Genomic DNA, 20,221 nt, shown 5'->3' with positions numbered 1-20,221 from the left:
ATCCTTGATATTTTACATAGTACACAAGTTTTTTTTTTTTTTTTTCCCTAAATACTAAGCAATGTAAATTCAATGGATACCACAGATAAAATGCTCCCAAAGAGGACTTATACTTAGAAAAAACCCCAAAAATATTTAGAACAGCACATTTGTATTATATTTAAAAAGTACAAGATGTGAATAAGAGTTCTATGTCCATGTGCAACAATTAAGTGGGTGTCTATTGTGATGTGGCCCAAGGTCTTTGGTCTGAAAAAGTTCTCACATATCTGAAGCCCTAGCATGAGAGTTAATTTGCCTTATTTAGAGATACCTCTACTCCCCACTCAGTTCTCCAATTATCAAAGTAATGTAGGATCAATGTAGGAAATTTGGAAAGTATAAGAAAATGAAAAGAAGTAAAAAGTGAAAAACTAAAACTAATAATTATTGCTAACTAACAATGGATTCTTGTGGGGGTAAAGGGCTACAAATCGCCAGGGACTTTTCATGAACAAGTTGAATAAGGAATTTCCAAAATTTGTCTTCAGTGTGGTGATGGGCAGCTTGGTGTGCTGTTCTTCCCTGCAGCCAGCAGCTGTACCTCCTCAAAGATCTGAATTTCAGCCTCTGGGCCCCTCCTCTAAGATGTTGTCTTTCGCTTGTTCACTTATTCCCTTAGCCCTGTGGGTGGTGGTTTCTTCCTGCAGTTGCTACTTCTACTACACCGGGGAGTTCTCATGTTAATTCTATATATTAGAGTTTCCCCTCATTGATAAAATGCTGAAAAAGCTTTCAACAAAATTCAACACCTATTTCTGATAAAAGTACTTAAGAAAATTAGGAATTGATGGATATTTTTAACATGATAAAATATGTAGTCCTAAAGCCAGGATCTTATTTAATAGTAAAATGCTGGAGACATTTCCACTGAGAAAAAGACAAGGATACCCATTTATTCTACTACTATTCAATACTGTATTAGAGGTATTAAGGAATGCAATTAGACAAGAAAAATAAATTGAGGCACAAAAATTGATAAAGTAAAGCCATCTCTATTTGCAGGTGATATGATGGTACATCTGGGAAATTCTTGAGAATCAATGATAAAACTCAAACAATAAGGAGTTTAGTAAGATAGCAAGACACAGAATTAACATACAGAAATTGTCTTCATATCTTAAAACAACAGCCAGCACAAAATGATAGAGAAAACCTCATTTCAATAGCAACAAAGATGATTAAGTATTTAGGAAGAAGCTTAACAGGAAATAGGCAAAACCTATATGAGAAAAAATTTAACACTCCCCCAAAACACAAAAGCAGACTGCTTCCGATTAGGATGGCTTAATATCATACAGATGTGTTAACTAAAATTAGATCTTGATCTCACAAATGCACAAGAATATACTCCAAATGGATCAGGAGTCTGTTTAAATTTGAAAATGAAACAATACGAGCACTAGAAAAACAAGGGTGAATTTATCTTTTACCTCAGTATAGAGAAAGGCTTTCTAACTATTAACAAAACTGAAAGGCAACAGAGATGAATAAAATTCACTACATTACAAAAAAAGGAAGCTTTTTGTATTACAAAGAACACCATAATCAAAGCCGAAAGACAATTAATAATTAGGATAAACTATTTATAACATATGTATAAAGAGTTAATATATGACGAATTCTTAAAATTTGAGAAAGGACCAAAAACCCAATAGTAAAGTGGGAATGAAATAAACGAGACTATTCATAAAGATATTCAAATGGCCCTTAAACATATGAAAAGATATTCAACCTCACTCATAGCTAGAGAGATGCAAATTAAAACTACTCTAACATGCAATTAAAAAAAAAATTAATTTATTTATGGCTGTGTTGGGTCTTCGTTGCTGTGCGCGGGCTTTCTCTAGTTGTGGCGAGCAGGGGCTACTCTTCGTTGCGGTGCGGGGGCTTCTCATTGCGGTGGCTTCTCTTGTTGCGGAGCATAGGCTTTAGGCACACAGGCTTCAGTAGTTGTGGCACGTGGGCTCAGCAGTTGTGGCTCACGGGCTCTAGAGCGCAGGCTCAGCAGTTGTGGCACACGGGCTTAGTTGCTTCGCGGCACGTGGGATCTTCCCGGACCAGGGCTCGAACCCGTGTCCCCTGCATTAGCAGGCGGATTCTTAACCACTGCGCCACCAGGGAAGTCTCATGCCGATTTTTTAAACCTATCAGATATGGCAAAAATTAAAAAGCATGACAAACACATTCTGCTGGCAAGGCTGTGGGAAAAGGCATTCATATATTTTTGGTGGGAAAACAAACTGGTACTATCCTTTTGTAGGAGAATTTGGCAATATCTAGTAAGAGTAGATATGCACTTATATTTTGACCCAGCATCCTACTTCTGGGAATTTACCTGAAGGAAGATACATCCCAATGAGAAAATACACCTGCACAGGTTATTCGATTACAGCATTGTAATGGCAAAACATTGGAAATGACCTAAATGCCCATACAAGTAAGAGTAATTGCATTGACTGTGGTATATTCACACAATGGAGTACTATGTAGCTGTTAAGTTTTTTTGAGAAAGATCTCCATGAACTGGTATAGTTTCCAGGGTATACTGTAAAGTGAAGGAAAAAAAAAAGGATAAAAGAATAACTGTAGTATATTACATTTCATGTAAGAACAAAGGAGAAATAATAAACACCCATCTATTCATTGATTTAAAAGGGAACACAGGAAGGATAAACCAGAAACCAGAGGTGGATTGCCTATAGGGAATAGGTGTAAACAGGATAGAAAGGACAGGAGGAAGAAAATGAGGCAGAAATAGGGAGGAGTTACACTTTTTGTATAGTTCCAACTTTTAGATCTATGCTATTTCACATGCAAAAAAAATTAACAATGAGCAGTAATTCATTATGAAACACAAACAAAACCAAACTGCATTACAAATGAGTAACGTAACACAATCATACTGAAAGGGGGAGCAAAGAACTAACCTACATAACTTTGTAAAACAGTATTTTTATTTTATTTTATTTTTTTGCAGTATGCGAGCCTCTTACTGTTGTGGCCTCTCCCGTTGAGAAGCACAGGCTCCGGACGCGCAGGCTCAGCGGCCATGGCTCACGGGCCCAGCCACTCCGCGGCATGTGGGATCTTCCCGGACCGGGGCACGAACCCGTGTCCCCTGCATCGGCAGGCGGACTCTCAACCACTGTGCCACCAGGGAAGCCCTAAAATAGTATTTTGATTATGTACTCTTAAGACTAAAAAGGAAAAGAACTATATACAAATACTGCACTCTGGTTAGTAGTTTTTCATAGGGAAATATATGAATTAATTCTGAAACTTTATGTGTATTCTAGAAATTAAGCAAATAAATGAACAGATTATACATAGATTTCTTACTGTTGGACAAGAGTAGTAAGTAGAGAAAGGAGGAAGACTAGAATGAATCTGGTGTTGGTCTGGTAATGGAAGTATCTATATGAACTCATGGAGATACATACAGTATATACATACATACACACACATATATAGATCTAGAAATTGATATAGATGTATATACATACATACATTTTCTAGCTCTGTCAAGTAGGCTAGAAGCAATGACACTTCAGAACCAATAAGTACACTTAGTGCAGATTTTGATTCTAAAAGGAACCATGGATGCTTAAAGAAATCACTGATTCCAGGGTTAAAGAAGAGAAAATATGAGATGAGTCCAGAATATCTTCTGGTGCCAGAAATTAAAGATGTATTTAAAAAAAGAATGGGGACATGTCAAAATGACACAAGGGTCAATGCGGAGGGGTTTGTGTGGGCAAATCTGGGACACTTTGAGTAACAAAATATACAATAGTAGTGCATTATAACCTATAGAATAACATAAGATTACACAGGCCCATTATCAATACAAAATTGAAGAATGGAGAAGGAAATTTCCTCACAGAATTTGAACTACAAAAAATAGGAGATGAAAATAGAAAAATCATCATTCAGCAAATCCTACACTAACAATTGTTTCAGTAAAGAACCATGGGGGAAACACCCAAAAAACAAAAACCATGAAGGTCTGCCAATTAGTGGGCAAAAGTATGGGAATATGATACTTACAAAAATTTTCCCATAAGATACTAATTACAAACAGAAAATTTACAACTTTGACATTGGATATATCTGGCAGACACCACCCTAACCAAGTGATCAAAATTAACATCACTAGTAAGAGGACAAATTGACATCATGTGCTTCCTGATATACTGAAGACACATCCGTTCTGTCTTATTTTTGCCAAAAATGAATAAACTGAATTTAATTGTGAGGAAACATTAGGGAAATCCCAAATTGGGAGATCTACAAATAAGTGGCCTGTACTTTTCAAAAAGTCTAAGATCATAATAGACAAACACTGAAGAGTCCCAGATTAAAGGGGTTTAAAAGAGATGACAATTAAACAATATGTGATAATGTAGTGAACCTTCAACTAGGGAGATATTAGTGGAGCAAATGGTGAAATTTGAATAAGGTCTGTAGAATAATAGTGTAAGGTGATATAATATTTTAATAATGTTAATTCCCTGATTTTGACAATTGTCCTGTGGTTGTATGTTATCATTTGAAGAACATGGAAGTACTTCATTATATTTTTGCAATGTTTTGAGTCTGAAATTTTTTCAAAATGAAAAGTTAAAAAAAATTAAAAAGAAGCATCTTCATTCAGCAGGGAAGTAACTTGAACACTCCCTCCACAGTGTATCAAGCTAACTTTGATTATTAGAGTTAAGAAAAAATCATTTGAAATTCATAGTAATTAGTAATTAGTCTAACTAGAAACGAACCTTAATTTTAAAATGCAGTTCAATCTTTTCATTTACTAACACTTGACCTATAGGGCAGCAGCATTATAAACAACCTAAGTGTCCATCATCGGATGAATGGATAAAGAAGATGTGGCACATATATACAATGGAATATTACTCAGCCATAAAAAGAAATGAAACTGAGCTATTTGTAATGAGGTGGATAGACCTAGAGTCTGTCATACAGAGTGAAGTAAGTCAGAAAGAGAAAGACAAATACTGTATGCTGACACATATATATGGAATTTAAGAAAAAAAATGTCATGAAGAACATAGGGGTAAGACAGGAATAAAGACACAGACCTACTAGAGAATGGACTTGAGGATATGGGGAGGGGGAAGGGTAAGCTGTGACAAAGTGAAAGAGCGGCATGGACATATATACACTACCAATCGTAAGGTAGATAGCTAATGGGAAGCAGCCGCATAGCACAGGGAGATCAGCTCGGTGCTTTGTGACCGCCTGGAGGGGTGGGATAGGGAGGGTGGGAGGGAGATGCAAAAGGGAGGGGATATGGAAACATATGTATATGTATAACTGATTAAATTCGTTATAAAGCAAAAAAAAAAAAAAGACAAAAAAAACATTAAGAAAATATTCAGAGATAATGGATGGCAGACACAAGTAAGAGGATACCTTCTAACACTTAGGGATTTTCAAAGGTATGCCTCAGCAGGATTTTCTACAGCACATAATAGATGATACTTTGGCAGTAGAGGAAAGGGAGGATTTGGATTAGGTCTTTTTCTAACCTGAGATACTGTAATGTTCTAGAACTATGTGCTAAGTTAGGTAGACTCCAAAGAGCAATTTAAAATCTCCTATTACTCTGACCAACAATCTGGGCAAGAGCACCAATAACATCTGTCTCTTCTTTGCTTAAAACAAACCCAGCAACAATTAAGTGTAACAGAAAATAAGACCACTGATAGAGTTTGACAAATTTATTGGTGTTTTAGTAAAGACATTCATCTCAGTCGTTTTGGGATGTTATTTCAACATAAACATTAAAATGAACAAAAATGGGAAGTCTGCCTACGTTAAAGCAAGTTAAATTCATGTATCGATATAATTAAACCATGTAAGTAAGAACTAATCGTTCTATATACATTTCCATTGTTTGACTTGGGGCTTACTCTAAACTCAAATGCAAGTGAACAAAGTATTAGGAATATATACAGGCTGCTTCTCTGGAGTTATTACCTATTAAAAGAGCTCAGAGAGTAGTTATCACCAATTAAACAGTATGAAGCTGCCTCCAAATCTAACATTGTAAGAGTTTTCAAGGAAATCATTATACTATATGTTTCTTTTATGTGTGACTATGCTTTTAAAGATGTGTTTAACTGTCACATTAAAAAAAGAATTCATATACAATACAAAAATACAAAATAAACACAATCCTACAACACAAAGATTAACAAAGTATATGTGGTCAAAGATTCCATAAAATATGTTTAAAGATGCATTTTCTTTCCTTTTATATTCAGTATCTAAAATGTGCTTTTAAAGAGGCCACTGGTTAATATGTATACAGTTAAAAGAAACCATATTATTGTGCTAAATAAGAATTCCTGTAATAAGTTCAAATCAAATTGGATTTCACAAGTTAGTAACATAAATGCTTTGATAAAGTTACAGAAAGTGCATCTTTCTTATTTTCCGTCTTCATACAATGTTGCCTTGCTTTTTTGGTGTTTATATCCTTTAAAAAATAAGAACAGCCAAATATTTAACTATTATGTACATTTAAATTTTTGGTGGTGGTTTGTTATTTTAAAAGAAACAGCTTCCTTATGATTTGCCTCAAGATCTGGTGGAAATGCTTACAGGAACTAGCTAATAACAAAAACCAAGAGAAGCACATTCAAAATACTGATTTACTTTGGTAGCAAACGGTTGTTCTTTGAAGACTATCAAAGGTAGACAAGACCCTTTAAAGTGAAGTGGGCTATTTTAAATACTCAACAGTTTACATAAAATTTTAAAATGTTCTTTTTAAAGAGCTAAGCATCTGTATCCACTGATAGCAATGCAATAACTAGTTTATGATGATTCGAAACAAAACAAATGCCCATTAGGAAAAAAAAAAGCTGTATTTTAATTTTTATCTAATTTACTTTCTCAGTCAATAGTCCAGCAACATTTTCCTCCCAATACAATACTCCCTTCTCTATAAGGCTGTTCCTGGGAGCCAGACTTTAGGTTAACAAGGGAGTTAAGTTAGAGAGTAACTGCCTACAGTTTAAATAGACAACTTTTTGCTTCCCTCTTAATGTGCTAGTAGTTGTGTCTAAAAAAATACGCAATTCTTAGAAAGGTACCATTTCTGATTTTTTAAATCATCTATAACCTTTGGAAACTAATCACATGAAACTACAAAATTAGCAAATGTCTTGAAATCTGTATATAAAACATAAATTACCTCTAATTTCAAATTCTCATTTATTAGTGTACCACTCAATCTTTAAAAAAAGAAAAAGAAAAAAAAAGGCGGCTCCAAAGATAGTCTTATACCATTCTTTAAAAAAGGAAACTGTTCCTTTTAACTTTACTCCCACCCCATACCCCAATTTCAAAACACATCATTTAATTGTCTTGGTCATGGACATTTCCAAGATGAGATTTTATATTTCGCTCCCATAGCTTCTGGTTATCAGAAAACCCATGCTTTCCTTTATTGAAGGAATTTGGTCCTGCTGATGTTGGTGTATCCCTGTGTTAAAAGAAAGGAAACTTATTTAAAATGTTATATAATGAGTTTCAGGCTATGTTTTTAACTCATTCAAAACACATTTGTTTAGCACCTATTATAAATGCAGGCCAAACATCAGAAGCCTCTACAGATCTTTTTAAAAATACCCTTTACACAGACCCTGTCCTAAAATTTCAGATTCAGTAGGCCTGAGGAGGAGCCAGGTAAATCTGTGGTTTTAACAAACATCTAAGGTGATTCTGATATGCAGCAACCACTATAGTTTTAAAAACCATTGCTTGTAACCCATTAACAGGGTCATTAAATCAATTTGGTGGTGGCTTGCCACAGCATTTATAAAAAATGAAACAGAAGATGTCATTTTATGAACTTGTTTCAATTTTAAATGTTTAGATATATGAAGATATATGTATCCTGGGTGTTTAGATTTGGTTATAATGCCAGATGTATTTCTTACTTTAGGCCCCAGTCCAAAAGGGAGGCAGGCAGACAGCCACTGGGACAGTTCCTGTTTGAATCATAGATGAAGTCTGAAGACTGATGCTTGAAGACTCAGCACTTAGTTCTTTGGGAGAATATATACATTTGGTAGAAGTGGGGATATAGTATAGGTTGTTTTGAAGCCCAGCTTTCTTATTAGCCTCTAAGTTATCCATTTACACATACAAAGACAGGAAACTGAACATCGTGTTAACGTGAAATTAATGTTATTTCCACAATAACAGAAACAATGGAGGAAAAATTTTAAATGTTTTTGTCTTCTTTTTATATTTGGTATCTAAATTACTAAGGAAAATGGGACACATACAATCAAGATTAAGTGGTGGGAATATCTTAAGTGAGATGAGTGAAAGCCATTTTTTATACCTGAAAAAAACTTTTAAATTTGTATCAGAAACATTTCTCATAACTGTTTATTTGAAAAAATTTAGATTACATGTATCTGAAAAAAAATAGCATTATTGTTATTTTTTCTTAAAATACTAATTTTCTTTTCCCAGGAGAGTAATCTCAGAAAACAAAACTTTTGCCCAAATATGCAAGAAAAGCTTGAACACTAATAGATTATGTGCAATTTATTCTTGCTCTTAATTCACTATAATTTTCTACAGTATTATACAAAAATTATAATACCTTCCAATATTCTTCATCCTCATCTTTGCTTCTGGAGGCATTTCCTCTGGTTCACTCTGGAGAAAAAAGTAAGATAGAAACAGAGATGACTGCATGTAGATAGAGCTGACCCTTGAACAATGCAGGAGGATTAAGGGCACTGCCCCCACAGCGCCACAGTCAAAACCCTGTGTGTAAATTTATAGTTGACCCTCCATAGCCACAGTTCCACATCTGAGGATTAAACCAACCTTGGGATAGCGTAGTACTGTAGCACGTTACTGAAAAAAATTTGCGTATAAATAGGCCTGTGCAGTTCAAACCTGTGTTGGTCAAGGGTCAACTATATTAAAATCACTTGATTACCAATAATGCTAAATTTTATATCTAAGTCTGAAATTTTGGTGAAAGGAGAAAATCATTTATCTTAACTACATTAAAAAAAAACCCTCATGCTTCTAGTGTGCTGATTCTGCGTAAAGAAAAAAAATCTGGTAAAAACTTGATATTCTAGGGACTCCCCTGCCAGTCCAGTGGTTAAGAATTCCGTGCTTCCATTGTAGGGGGCGCGAGTTTGATCCCTGGTTAGGGAACTAAGATCCCGCATGCTGTGCAGCGTGGCCAAAAAACAAACCAACAAAACACAAGAACAAAAAAACCCCCCAAAACAAAAACAAACCCCCCCAAAAAACTTGATATTCTAGAACTAAAACTATTTGTTTACTATAAGCTACACATTGTGTTAAATGCTTTAATATGCACTATCTTTGAAAACCCTAACAATCCTACAAGGTGGGTATGAGTATCATCATTCACATTTTGTAGGTAAGGTAAACAAGGTTAACTTGTCCCAAGACACAAAACAGCTAGATGCCAAAGCAAAGGCTCTTAACCATTTTACTGTATTGCTCCTTCTCAAACATGTTTCCTTTACCGAAAAGACATCTTGAAAGCTCATTCTCTACTACTTTTCCATAGTTACAACTCGTGAAAAGATATGTGACAAGTGTCTGATTTTTTTTTCTTTTTCTTTTTTTGCGGTACACGGGCCTCTCACTGTTGTGGCCTCTCCTGTGGCGGAGCACAGGCTCCGGATGCGCAGGCTCAGCAGCCATGGCTCACGGGCCCAGCCGCTCCGCGGCATGTGGGATCTTCCCAGACTGGGGCACGAACCCGTGTCCCCTGCATCAGCAGGCGGACTCTCAACCACTGCGCCACCTGGGAAGCCCTGTGGCAAGTGTCTTTTAGATGTTTTTTAAGTATAAATGTTACTCATGAGCTAAATATTATTTTTTACACAGTCATCTGCAAGATCCAGCTTAAAGGGATTTCTACTGGTCAAATCTGGGACAATTTGAGTATTATAACCCATTGAATAGAGCCTACACTTATAAAAGCTCTTCTTTACAGCAAGAGACAATAAACATAGAAGGGATGAAAGAATGAAAAAAAATCACCATTCAGCAAACATCATAATAATTGATTCTGGTAAGAATCATCAATGAATGTTAACACTCATGAGTGAACACTTAAAAAATTATGTATTTTCACATATTCTTTTTAAAATTTTTATTTATTTATTTATGGCTGCGTCGGGTCTTCATTGCTGTGTGCGGGCTTTCTCTAGTTGCAGTGAGCGGGGGCTACTCTTCATTGAGGCGCACGGGCTTCTCATTGCGGTGGCTTCTCTTGTTGTGGAGCACGGGCTCTAGGCACACGGGCTTCAGTAGTTGCGGCACGTGGGCTCTAGAGCGCAGGCTCAGTAGTTGTGGCACACGGGCTTAGTTGCTCTGCAGCATGTGGGATCTTCCCGGACCAGGGATAGAACCCGTGTCCCCTGCACTGGCAGGCGGATTCTTAACCACTGTGCCACCAGGGAAGTCCCCTTCACATATTCTTAAAACATATCACAAGATAAATTTTAATTATAAAAGATAAAACAGTAATTTGACAGTAGAGAAATCTGGCAGACATCACTTTAACTAAATGATCAAAGTTAACGCTGCCAGTAATGGGATATACTGACATGTGCTCCTGATATGATGCATTGAGAACTTGGCATCACTTCTGTGGTACGCCTGCCAAAAGGCATGTGAATCTAATCGTAAGGGAACATCAGACTAATCCAAACTGAGGGACGTTCTACAAACTAACAGGCCTGAACTCTTCAAAAATGTTAATACCATGAAATACGCAGAAAAACCCAGGAGTTGTCCAAATTAAAAGAGACTAAAGGGCTTCCCTGGTGGTGCAGTGGTTGAGAGTCTGCCTGCCGATGCAGGGGACACGGGTTCGTGCCCCGGTCCGGGAAGATCCCACATGCCGCGTAGCAGCTGGGCCTGTGAGCCATGACCACTGAGCCTGCGTGTCTGGAGCCTGTGCTCCACAACAGAAGAGGCCACAACAGTGAGAGGCCCGCATACCACAAAACAAACAAACAAAAAAACAGGGAAAACAGTAACGTATGATGCAAAGAACATAGGACAAGAAACCAGAAAGCTCAGGTCTAGTTCAACACTTGTGCACAATACTTATGCACACTTAATTTCTCCATTTGGAAAATAAGAATAACCATATCATACAATTCACAGGGATATATGGAGGATAAAATAAAGTTGTGTGAAAAGATTCAAACTGTTAGGCATTCAAAGCAAGCCATTACTATTATGTAGGTGCCTACTATTTCCAGCCTCTCTACTTCTGCACGTTGTCCCCTTCTTCCTACATTGTCCTTTCCTGATAACAATCTGTACAAACCAAAATGTTACCTAATCTCTCTTTTTAAAATTTTTATTTATTTATTTATTTTTGGCTGCATTGGATTTTCGTTGCTGCAAGCAGGCTTTCTCTAGTTACAGTGAGCAGGGGCTACTCTTTGTTGTGGTGCGTGGGCTTCTCATTGCTGTGGCTTCTCTTGTTGCAGAGCACGGGCTCTAGGTGCACGGGCTTCAGTAGCTGTGGCTCGCGGGTTCTAGAGTGCAGGCTCAATAGCTGTGGTGCACGGGCTTAGTTGCTCCCCGGCATGTGGGATCTTTCCGGACCAGGGCTCGAACCCGTGTCCCCTGCACTGGCAGGCGGATTCTTAACCACTGCGCCACTCTGGAACACATACATATTGACTAGATCTTCTGGCAGAATCACCTGAACTATTGTTATTCCTCATGGGGATACAAGAAGAAAGCACTATAGCTGCTTTTTAAAGCTGAACACATGCATAATGTCTCACTGAAGACTCCAACTATAAAAATTATTGAAGACAGCAGTATTGAATTTTTCTTTTTTTGGATCCTACATATTTCATAGCACATATATATATTATTACTCATAATAAGCATCTGTTGACTTGATTAAGTTCCTTGCCCCCCCTAAAGTCAATAATATTTTAAATAATCCCACAACCAAATTAAATAAATAAACAGAAATATCCAGATTTTGCAGATGCCATTTAAAAAAAACCAACTGTTCAGAGTTGTAAAAAAAGTTCACTAGTACCATTAGTACAACTTGATAATTTGCCACTAACATCTTTCTTAAAGAACTTGTTAAAGTAAAACAAACAAAACTAGGTATCAACTTACATCCTCATCTTCATTAAAAGCTGCTGCTACTGAAAGGGTTTTTGGAGCAAGAGTTGGAACGGTTTCCTTAGGTTTCTGAAGAAGAAACATTAAAAAGAGTATAATATAATGTTTACACAGGCTTATTTAATGATAAAAATAATTTATCTTCAAAGATTCAACTTTATGTTTTCATAGAAACATATAGTAAGGAACTAAGAACAAACATTGGAGAAATCTACTTTCTTTTTGAAAATGTGGTTATCAATGGGTAGATTTTACTTTATTAATTATATGTCCATTTGTTTTCCTCCTGTAAAAGATTTTCTAGTTAGGGTCTATAATTTAATATCACTTAGCTAAAAGGTATCTGGTACAGGTAAGAGAAAATGAATATTAATACCTGCCCATAGTAACATTAAAATTAAGCACAGCGTGCCTTGAGAAAGACACGAAGACTCATCTTTCTCTACTAGCTAGCTGCCTACTGGACAGCGCCACTCAGAGCTCCCAGGGGTACTGCAGTGCTCATTAAGTGCTCAAGCCAGAAAACCTTTTCTTCAACTTGCACATTTTATTGTAAGGTCCTGTTAACTAGATCTCTATTAAATAGACTTAAATCTCCCCCTGCCTTCCCAGCTTACTACCACACTACCAACACTAAGGCCCCTTAGCATTACTTGCCTGAACTGCTGTTAGAAATACCATCTCCCCACCTTCTGTGTTTATTTTCCTCTAATTCTCTATACTGGTACCAGGGTAATGTTTCTAAAATGCAAATCTGTTTAAGGCTTGAGACTCTTTGTAATGATTCCATGGCTCCTCTAGAACCCAAAGAATAAAACCAAACTATATTATGGAGTACAAGTCCTTTATGATTTGGTCCTGTGGTCTTATGTGGGGGGCTTTCTATCCTGGCATTTGCCTACCAAACACTTCCTAACTATGAACAATTTCCTGAATGCATCATGTGGCTTCACATCTAAACTGCCTTTGCATAAAAGTCTTTTTTTTTTGGCTGTGCTGCACGGCTTATGGGATCTTAGTTCCCCGACCAGGGATTGAACCCGGGCCCACGGCAGTGAAAGCACCAAGTCTTAACTACTGGACCACCACGGAATGCCCTGCATGAAGCTCTTTTTATCTGAGATGTCCCTTTGCCTCTTGCCTGCACTTAAAGCCAACTCTAGCATCACCTCACCAGTAAAATCTCTGAGCTGCTGAAACAAAATTAACCATCCCTTCTTGTATTACAGAAACACTTTTTATAAACAATGTTTGTTTTTGAAGAAATAAAAATGTTCATTTTGAAATTATGCATAGTGACTCTAGAAGCACCCTTTACTCTTAAAGATGTCATGTATTTGATGTTGTACATAAACATAAGACACAAGTATTTGTTGGTTGTTTGACTATCTTTTCACATCATATAATCAAAAGCAACAGTTTCAACTATTTTCATATCCTACACCTCACTTCGCCGAGATTATGTTTACACTTTGGTTTACTTTATGAAAAAAGGTCTTTTGTTTTCTAAAGATTAAAGTTTTACTGAATAGGCCTTTTCAAGCAAAACCCTCCCAACTAAAATGATCAGCAATTACTAAATCACGTCAATGACTTAGCAAAAGTAGGGATACGGATATCTGATTTAGGAGGTGTGTTCAAGCACCGTAAAATCTATTATCAAGGGGAATACCTGTATGAGAAGTGTACATGAGAACCATATGTTTAATGACTATCAAAAAAAGTAAATATCTATGCAGGTAGGCCTATGCAACTTTATAAAAAACATATTAAACCAAAAGAATCAGCTCAAATAGGGAGAAGAGTCATGAAATAATGAAGTTACAAACTGAATGTCTTTTGTTCACACTAAATTTTTTAGAAAAAGGAAGAAAAGGAAAAAAGCAAAACAGCATAGGGTGGGAGTAGGGGCTCTGAGGAATGGTAGCTTTTTTAAAACTAGAAGTATAGCTCAAACACACTGACTCTAGGAATCTGATCTATATCATATTTTTAAGATCTCTGAATGAAGAAATCAAGCTGTATGCATCCAGGCAACTGAGCATTAACTTTCACAGAACAGACATGAACAAACAACTTAAAAGCAATTTTAAGATTATTCTCCTTACACAAGAATGTAACCATTTTCTAAAGCCAACAGCAATACACTATTCAAGTAACTTTCTTTTTCTTAAAGAAGAGATCTGTTTAGTTGAACCACATGAAATTAACACTTCTGTAGATCAGAAATAGTTAAATCTCTAAACTTCATATGCTTCAATCTAATACTTCAAATACTTTCCAGATACTCCAGGGTTAATAAGTATTAATTCAAGGTTTACATCTTAAAACAAGGAATCAAAAGTTGATCTGTAAAGAACTACTGTCATAGATTATAATACTCAATGTCCATTTGTAGCTTCCAAAGTAATCAGGAAGCTCTTATTAAGCAATACCTTACTAACATTAATCTTTTAAAATACAAATAAATGATTTCTAGATATTATTTTTAATATCACTAGAATTAAAAGAAAAATAAACTGAAACTCTAAAAATATTTTTCAGAGGTTTTGCTCAACTTAGGAAATTCTAAGGTATTATTACTTTATAAATCATATAGTCCCTATAATAGTTTTCCTTCTCATATTCCAACCCCTTTTTAAAAACAGCTTTGTTGAATTATAATTCATCCAGACCTTTCTTGAATATAGAGTCACTAATTTCTTACTTACATGTAATAAGTTCATGTACCAATGTATCTTTTTATACATCTCTGTATACTTAATTTATCATAATCCAATAAAAGCAGGTTCCAAAAACAAATTTTCAGACCCATTACAAATATAATATATAAAATAACAACTCACATTTGAGCCAAGTTTGATGGATATGGCTGAGGCTTTCTTTGTCATCTGACTACCTATGGCAAATCCAAACTTGGAGATCTTTGTAGGCTTTGTTGAGAGGTCTGCAGCTTCTTCTTCAGCTGATCGCTTCTCAGCGCTGCGACTGGAATTTTCCCCTCCATTACTGGAAGAAACAGTCTTAGTTTTCACAGGTTTTTCTGCTTCTTCTTCAGGTCCTGGTGAAGTCGAAACAACTTACCAAGATGAGCTACTTTTACTGAGCAGATTGATGGGAGCAGCAACCTCAAAAAGCATCGTTATAAAGAAGATACCTCTGCAGTTGTCACCTACTGAACCCAACAGTCTCTTCCACTGTTTGTTAGAGTATACAGCAGGAACTGAGATTGTGTGGCAGTAGAAGAGGCTCCCATGAATTAACTAGCATAAAATACAGAGCAATTTAAAATTATAAATATAGAGTTCACAAAAAGTAAGACCCTTCAACTAAACACTGTAAGTTGTACAATAATCTAGTTATATGTGGAATTTTTCTTTTTATAAATTAAGGTCTATAAATTCTACACAAACTGGTTTGCTGGCAGTTAGTCACATCATAGGATAATACATTTGACTAATAAAAAGTCTAATATTCTTCAATAATGTACTACTAGTTATACAAAGTACCCTGTTATGAACAGCCCATTACCCAAACTATAGTGTTAGTACAGCCTGGAGTAATCTTCTTGAGTGATGTGTTCTTCATGAACATTTCACACAACCTTTAGTTAGAAAGGAACTTCAAGGAAGACTTCAAGGTCATCCCCTCTTGAGTAACTGCATTCTACTCTCAAAGCTTGAGTAACATCTGTTTAGGCTACTCTTAATATCAACAACTATATTTAGGTTTATATATTATTTTTTCTCATGAAAGAAAGATGAGCTAATGATAATTTCAAACAGAAGACATACATATGTAGATATGGAATGCAAGATGTCTTTCAGTAATTTTGCTTCTTTATATTAATAAATGAAATTAGTTCTCATCTTGAATATCTTAGGCCTGTTACACATGAAGGCTATTTAAAAACATAGTGGGAGGTAAGACAGAAGGCTGGCTGATTATTAAATATTTTATTTTCTTTCCCAAGTTTACCAATTTACCCTATAGAATGTATTCTGCTACACTGGATGAATAATTTATGGAGAAAGAGACGATTCTCTAAAGGATGGCCCTGACAACAGCTAAGAAAACATGACAAAAAGCTAGAATGGTAGAAAAGGTAAAATCAAACAGACTGACAAGTAATGAATTAAAAGACGGGATGTTATAGATCCCAATCTATATAGTTTTGGAATGATGGGGTAGATAAATTTAATAAGCACTTTGAACAGAACATTTTATTTTGTTTACAGGAAAATAAAACAAACTTTTTGTTACCTTTAGACAAGAGGTGCAAGTTTTAATCACAATGTAGGGGAGAAATTAAGCAGGATTAGGTTTTGGGATTTCCCTAGGAAGCAAAGACAGCACTGGAATAGTTGCCTGAGGTGCCATTCACTTATTTAGATATAAAATTACAAAAGCACCTGAAGAATGTAAGATTGCCATTCAATATTTGAAATATAAAACTCAATTTAGAATTTCTTACAAAAAAGACAGTATTATGCAAACATTTTTTCAGTCTACCACTAAATTCATTTATGCTAAATTTTATTCTCTATTCTATGTATAGGTTTAATCAAGTATGAATTTTACAGTAAAACCCAAACAGTAATAACTACTTCTTCTTTGTGACTGACACACAGCTAAAACTGGAAACTCATTGGCTCTATGTGTCAGAGCATATAGAAACAGATAAAAAAGCCACTGGATTTACATATAGAAGCAATCTGTATACTAAATGCACAAGTCTGTGTAAACACAAAGTCTGAAAAACATCAAAACAAATAGAATAAAGAACATTTAGTCTTGATTTTAGTGTAACTCTGCTCTTTGAACTGTGACTCAAGGGTTATAATTAGTCACAATTTCTGGTTCTTTTAAAACCTATCTTTTCTTAATTCTAGGTCTCCTTTTACCCAGAAAATAATTCTGGAACAAAGAATCTAGAAAAATCAAAGCATAAATACGACAAAAAGTGAAAAACATAATTCTTACTATAACATTAATAACATCAAGTGTGACAACTAACTGAACTAGTATGTGCTAACACATGAAACACAATACTATCTGTTCAATCCTATGATGCTTAGGGAAGATTTCTATAATGAATGCTCTAGAAAAATGTAGCATGAACAGGGGAGTTGGGAAAACTACTCTACCATTAATTAAGTAATCAACTGTCAGCAACTCAATTTTATTCACATCCGTGGTTCTGTCATCTGAAGAGGCAAACTATCAAGACCATTAAAGTGTTTTAAAGTCCATTAAGTGTTTTCCTTTAAATACAACATGTACTACTTTAGTTTGTATTCATTCTAAGCAAACAAAATGTGTAGATTAGTCAATGTGAAATCCAATTACACATGGTACTAGCATTTTTGGGGAGGAGAGGTGGGCCTTGGAGTACAAAGGTACCTTACTTTGAAAAAAATTACCCAATAAGTTTTAAGTCCATAAGGATACCCTTCATGACGCATTGGCATTCTGGTAACTTCATCTGAAAAAAGGGTACATACCTATCTCTCTAACAGGACATATTCAAGAACCTCCTGGCACAATAAATGTCAATTTCATTAAAGTAGTTTTAGATAACCTAAAGTAGCCTGAGGTGGGCATGATTACGATATGAATAGCTCTTCTCTAAAGCTTCTACTTATTTCAAGGAGCTACAAAAATTTAACCAAAGGGAGGGAAAAAAAATCTACCTAAAGCCTTACTCTTAATATCATCCCTTCTCTTTAAGGTGAGAGCAGGTAGTTCAAGTAAGTAGCTTCTCTTATTAACATAAATTCATGTTAACTATGTTAACTCATTAAAAAATACTTATATTTCCAACTTACTGGACTGTTCAACAGGAGTTAAAAATCAGAATAATCTCTCGGTAAGTCCCCCAAGACAAACTTGATACTGTTTTAAAACAGGGCCTATTTGCCGTAAAATTATCAATTTCGCAATATCCATGGTATGAATGTTTTAACTATGATTTCTTTGTACAATTTCATTAAAAATATCTGACATTCAAAAATGGTTTACATGTAACAGTAGTATTTTCTTTCAAAGGAAGGCACACCCAAGGCAAATTATGTAGACGTTATTAAGGGATATTACTTATTCTAAGTCACCAACAAGGAGACAATAATTTTTGATAGCAATTAGCAAAGATAACTTTATATCACCCCTTCACAAAAATATGCTAAAGTAGAAACATCAATATTCATACTACAGAGCTAATTATCCCTAACTGAAAGGGTGGTGGACAAATTATATAGTGGAATTATGCTGACACTTAAGGTATATTTGTTTTGTTTTGTTTTGTTTTTTTTTGGCCATCCGGTGCGCCTTGTGGGATCTCAGTTCCCGAGTCAGGGATTGAACCCCCGCCAGGGCAGTGAAAGCCTGGAATCCTAACCACTAAGCCACCAGGGAACTCCCTTAAGGTACACTTTGGCTCACGTTAAACACATCTCAGATACTCAGTCAAGACACTTAGAAACCCATTCTAAAAGTTAAAAGGTAGTCTAAAAGTCAGATAAGATTCTTCAGGCTACAGATCTTTGTTTTTCCTCAAACTACTAATTTTTAAATGTAATTTTACTTGATAATTTCCAAGACAATTTTTGACGAAAAAAATCGCTAATGAGGTAGCACTAAATGGCTTAAACTGTTGTTTCATAAACTATTTTACTAGTAAAACAACAATAACAACAACAACAAAAAACAAGACGGGAGGGGAGTGGGAAGGGGGAAAGTAGTTTGGGCTCAACTAATAGCACCGGACGTGTTTTTTAAAAAGGAATTTCTGGGTCCAAAGTAACCGAACATTACACTTTCCTCAATTTTTGTTCCCAAGTCAAATCACATTAAACTTGTTGGGAGGTCCTAACAGTTGCCTTCATATACTATTAATCTTCTGTATTTTCTTATATTAAATACTTTCAGGGATAAAACTTGAAGAAGAGTTAAGAGTGTGGTCCTTAAAACGTTCTAAAGACATTATGCTCAGCTCGCACGTGTTAAGTCACTAGCCTTGTGAGGACAAAGGAGCGGGAGGGCTGGAGAGATTACAGGATGTTTCTTTTCCTTAATGCACAAGACCCAAATTTAGAGGAGTGGAGGTGACAGAATAAAGATAGCTGTAACCTGAGTTTACATCGTAACAAAATACAGGAAGAGTCACACTAGCCTATTTAGCCACCTAAATATCTGGCGTGCAGTTAGCTGGCAACAGCCTAGCACAGAAAAGGCAGACAGTTCAAAGAAAGGCAACCAAACCGTAACCCTAGACCCGGCAGATTAAACCAGGAGGCAGGCAGAGGTATTCCTCTTTCCCTCCATCGCCTTGACCCATCCCATTACAGGATCAGAATTAGGCTTGAAAATAAAGGAAAGAAAAAGGCCAGGGTAGTCCACCTCCTCAGTGAAAAGGGAGCAGCAAACTAACTCCTAGGTGTAACTGAGAGGCCGGCACCGTCGGAAACTCGGCCTGCGGCCAGTTCCTGCGGCCACCGCTCGGTGACTCGCACTGAACGAGCGCCCGTGTGCGTTTTGTGTGATTGCGTCCGCACCGCCACTCCTAGTCCCACCCCGAGTTCGGTCCCCCTTTCTGGGGCCCATCTCCCTTCTCTTCGGAATCAGGGCCTCCGCTGGGGCCAGGAGGTGACGAACAGTGACCGGCTCTCCCCCGGCAAGGAGGCGATGTGGGCCCGGACGCCAGCAGGCCGCACCAGGCGTGCCCAGGGCTTGTCTGGGCCCAGCACCTGGCCGGGTGAGCGCCAGATCCTCCCTTCTCGTCCCGGCCTACTCCCCCCACCCCGGGGAGCTCAAAGAAAGGCCCAGAGCATCCCACGTAGCCCGCGACGCTGGGGTTATGTTCACCTCCGGCGGCTCCAGCTCGCTGCGGATTTTCAGGTTTCTCCTCTCCCGCCTTTCCGTCCGCCATTTTCCCCGCCGCGGCCTCCCCTGCAGCCACGCCAAGGACGTCACG

General features: G+C 36.7%; 1 protein-coding gene across 3 annotated transcripts; it reads right to left on the bottom strand.

Annotated features, from left to right (window-relative positions):
* Nucleotides 1-1,677: 1,677 nt before the first annotated feature.
* Nucleotides 1,678-20,221, bottom strand: PCNP (PEST proteolytic signal containing nuclear protein). Of its 3 annotated transcripts, none has more exons than XM_060098725.1 (5): nt 20,113-20,221; nt 15,096-15,310; nt 12,244-12,318; nt 8,687-8,742; nt 1,678-2,186 (listed from the first exon to the last, which is right to left on the bottom strand). In XM_060098725.1, the coding sequence occupies exons 1-5, from the start codon at nt 20,174-20,176 to the stop codon at nt 2,168-2,170; spliced, it is 429 nt and encodes a 142-aa protein (XP_059954708.1). In that variant the 5' UTR covers nt 20,177-20,221; the 3' UTR covers nt 1,678-2,167. The 3 variants fall into 3 exon arrangements, with proteins under 3 accessions (XP_059954708.1, XP_059954707.1, XP_059954709.1); XM_060098724.1 differs by lacking the exon at nt 1,678-2,186 and adding an exon at nt 5,766-7,552 and having other exon boundaries at nt 20,113-20,220; XM_060098726.1 differs by lacking the exons at nt 1,678-2,186; nt 20,113-20,221 and adding exons at nt 5,766-7,552; nt 15,334-15,404 and having other exon boundaries at nt 15,096-15,258.

Source organism: Mesoplodon densirostris, chromosome 5 (assembly GCF_025265405.1).
Source record: "Mesoplodon densirostris isolate mMesDen1 chromosome 5, mMesDen1 primary haplotype, whole genome shotgun sequence".
Taxonomy (NCBI): domain Eukaryota; kingdom Metazoa; phylum Chordata; class Mammalia; order Artiodactyla; family Ziphiidae; genus Mesoplodon; species Mesoplodon densirostris.
Note: the sequence above shows the minus strand (reverse complement) of the source record. Positions and strands in the feature narration are given on the sequence as shown.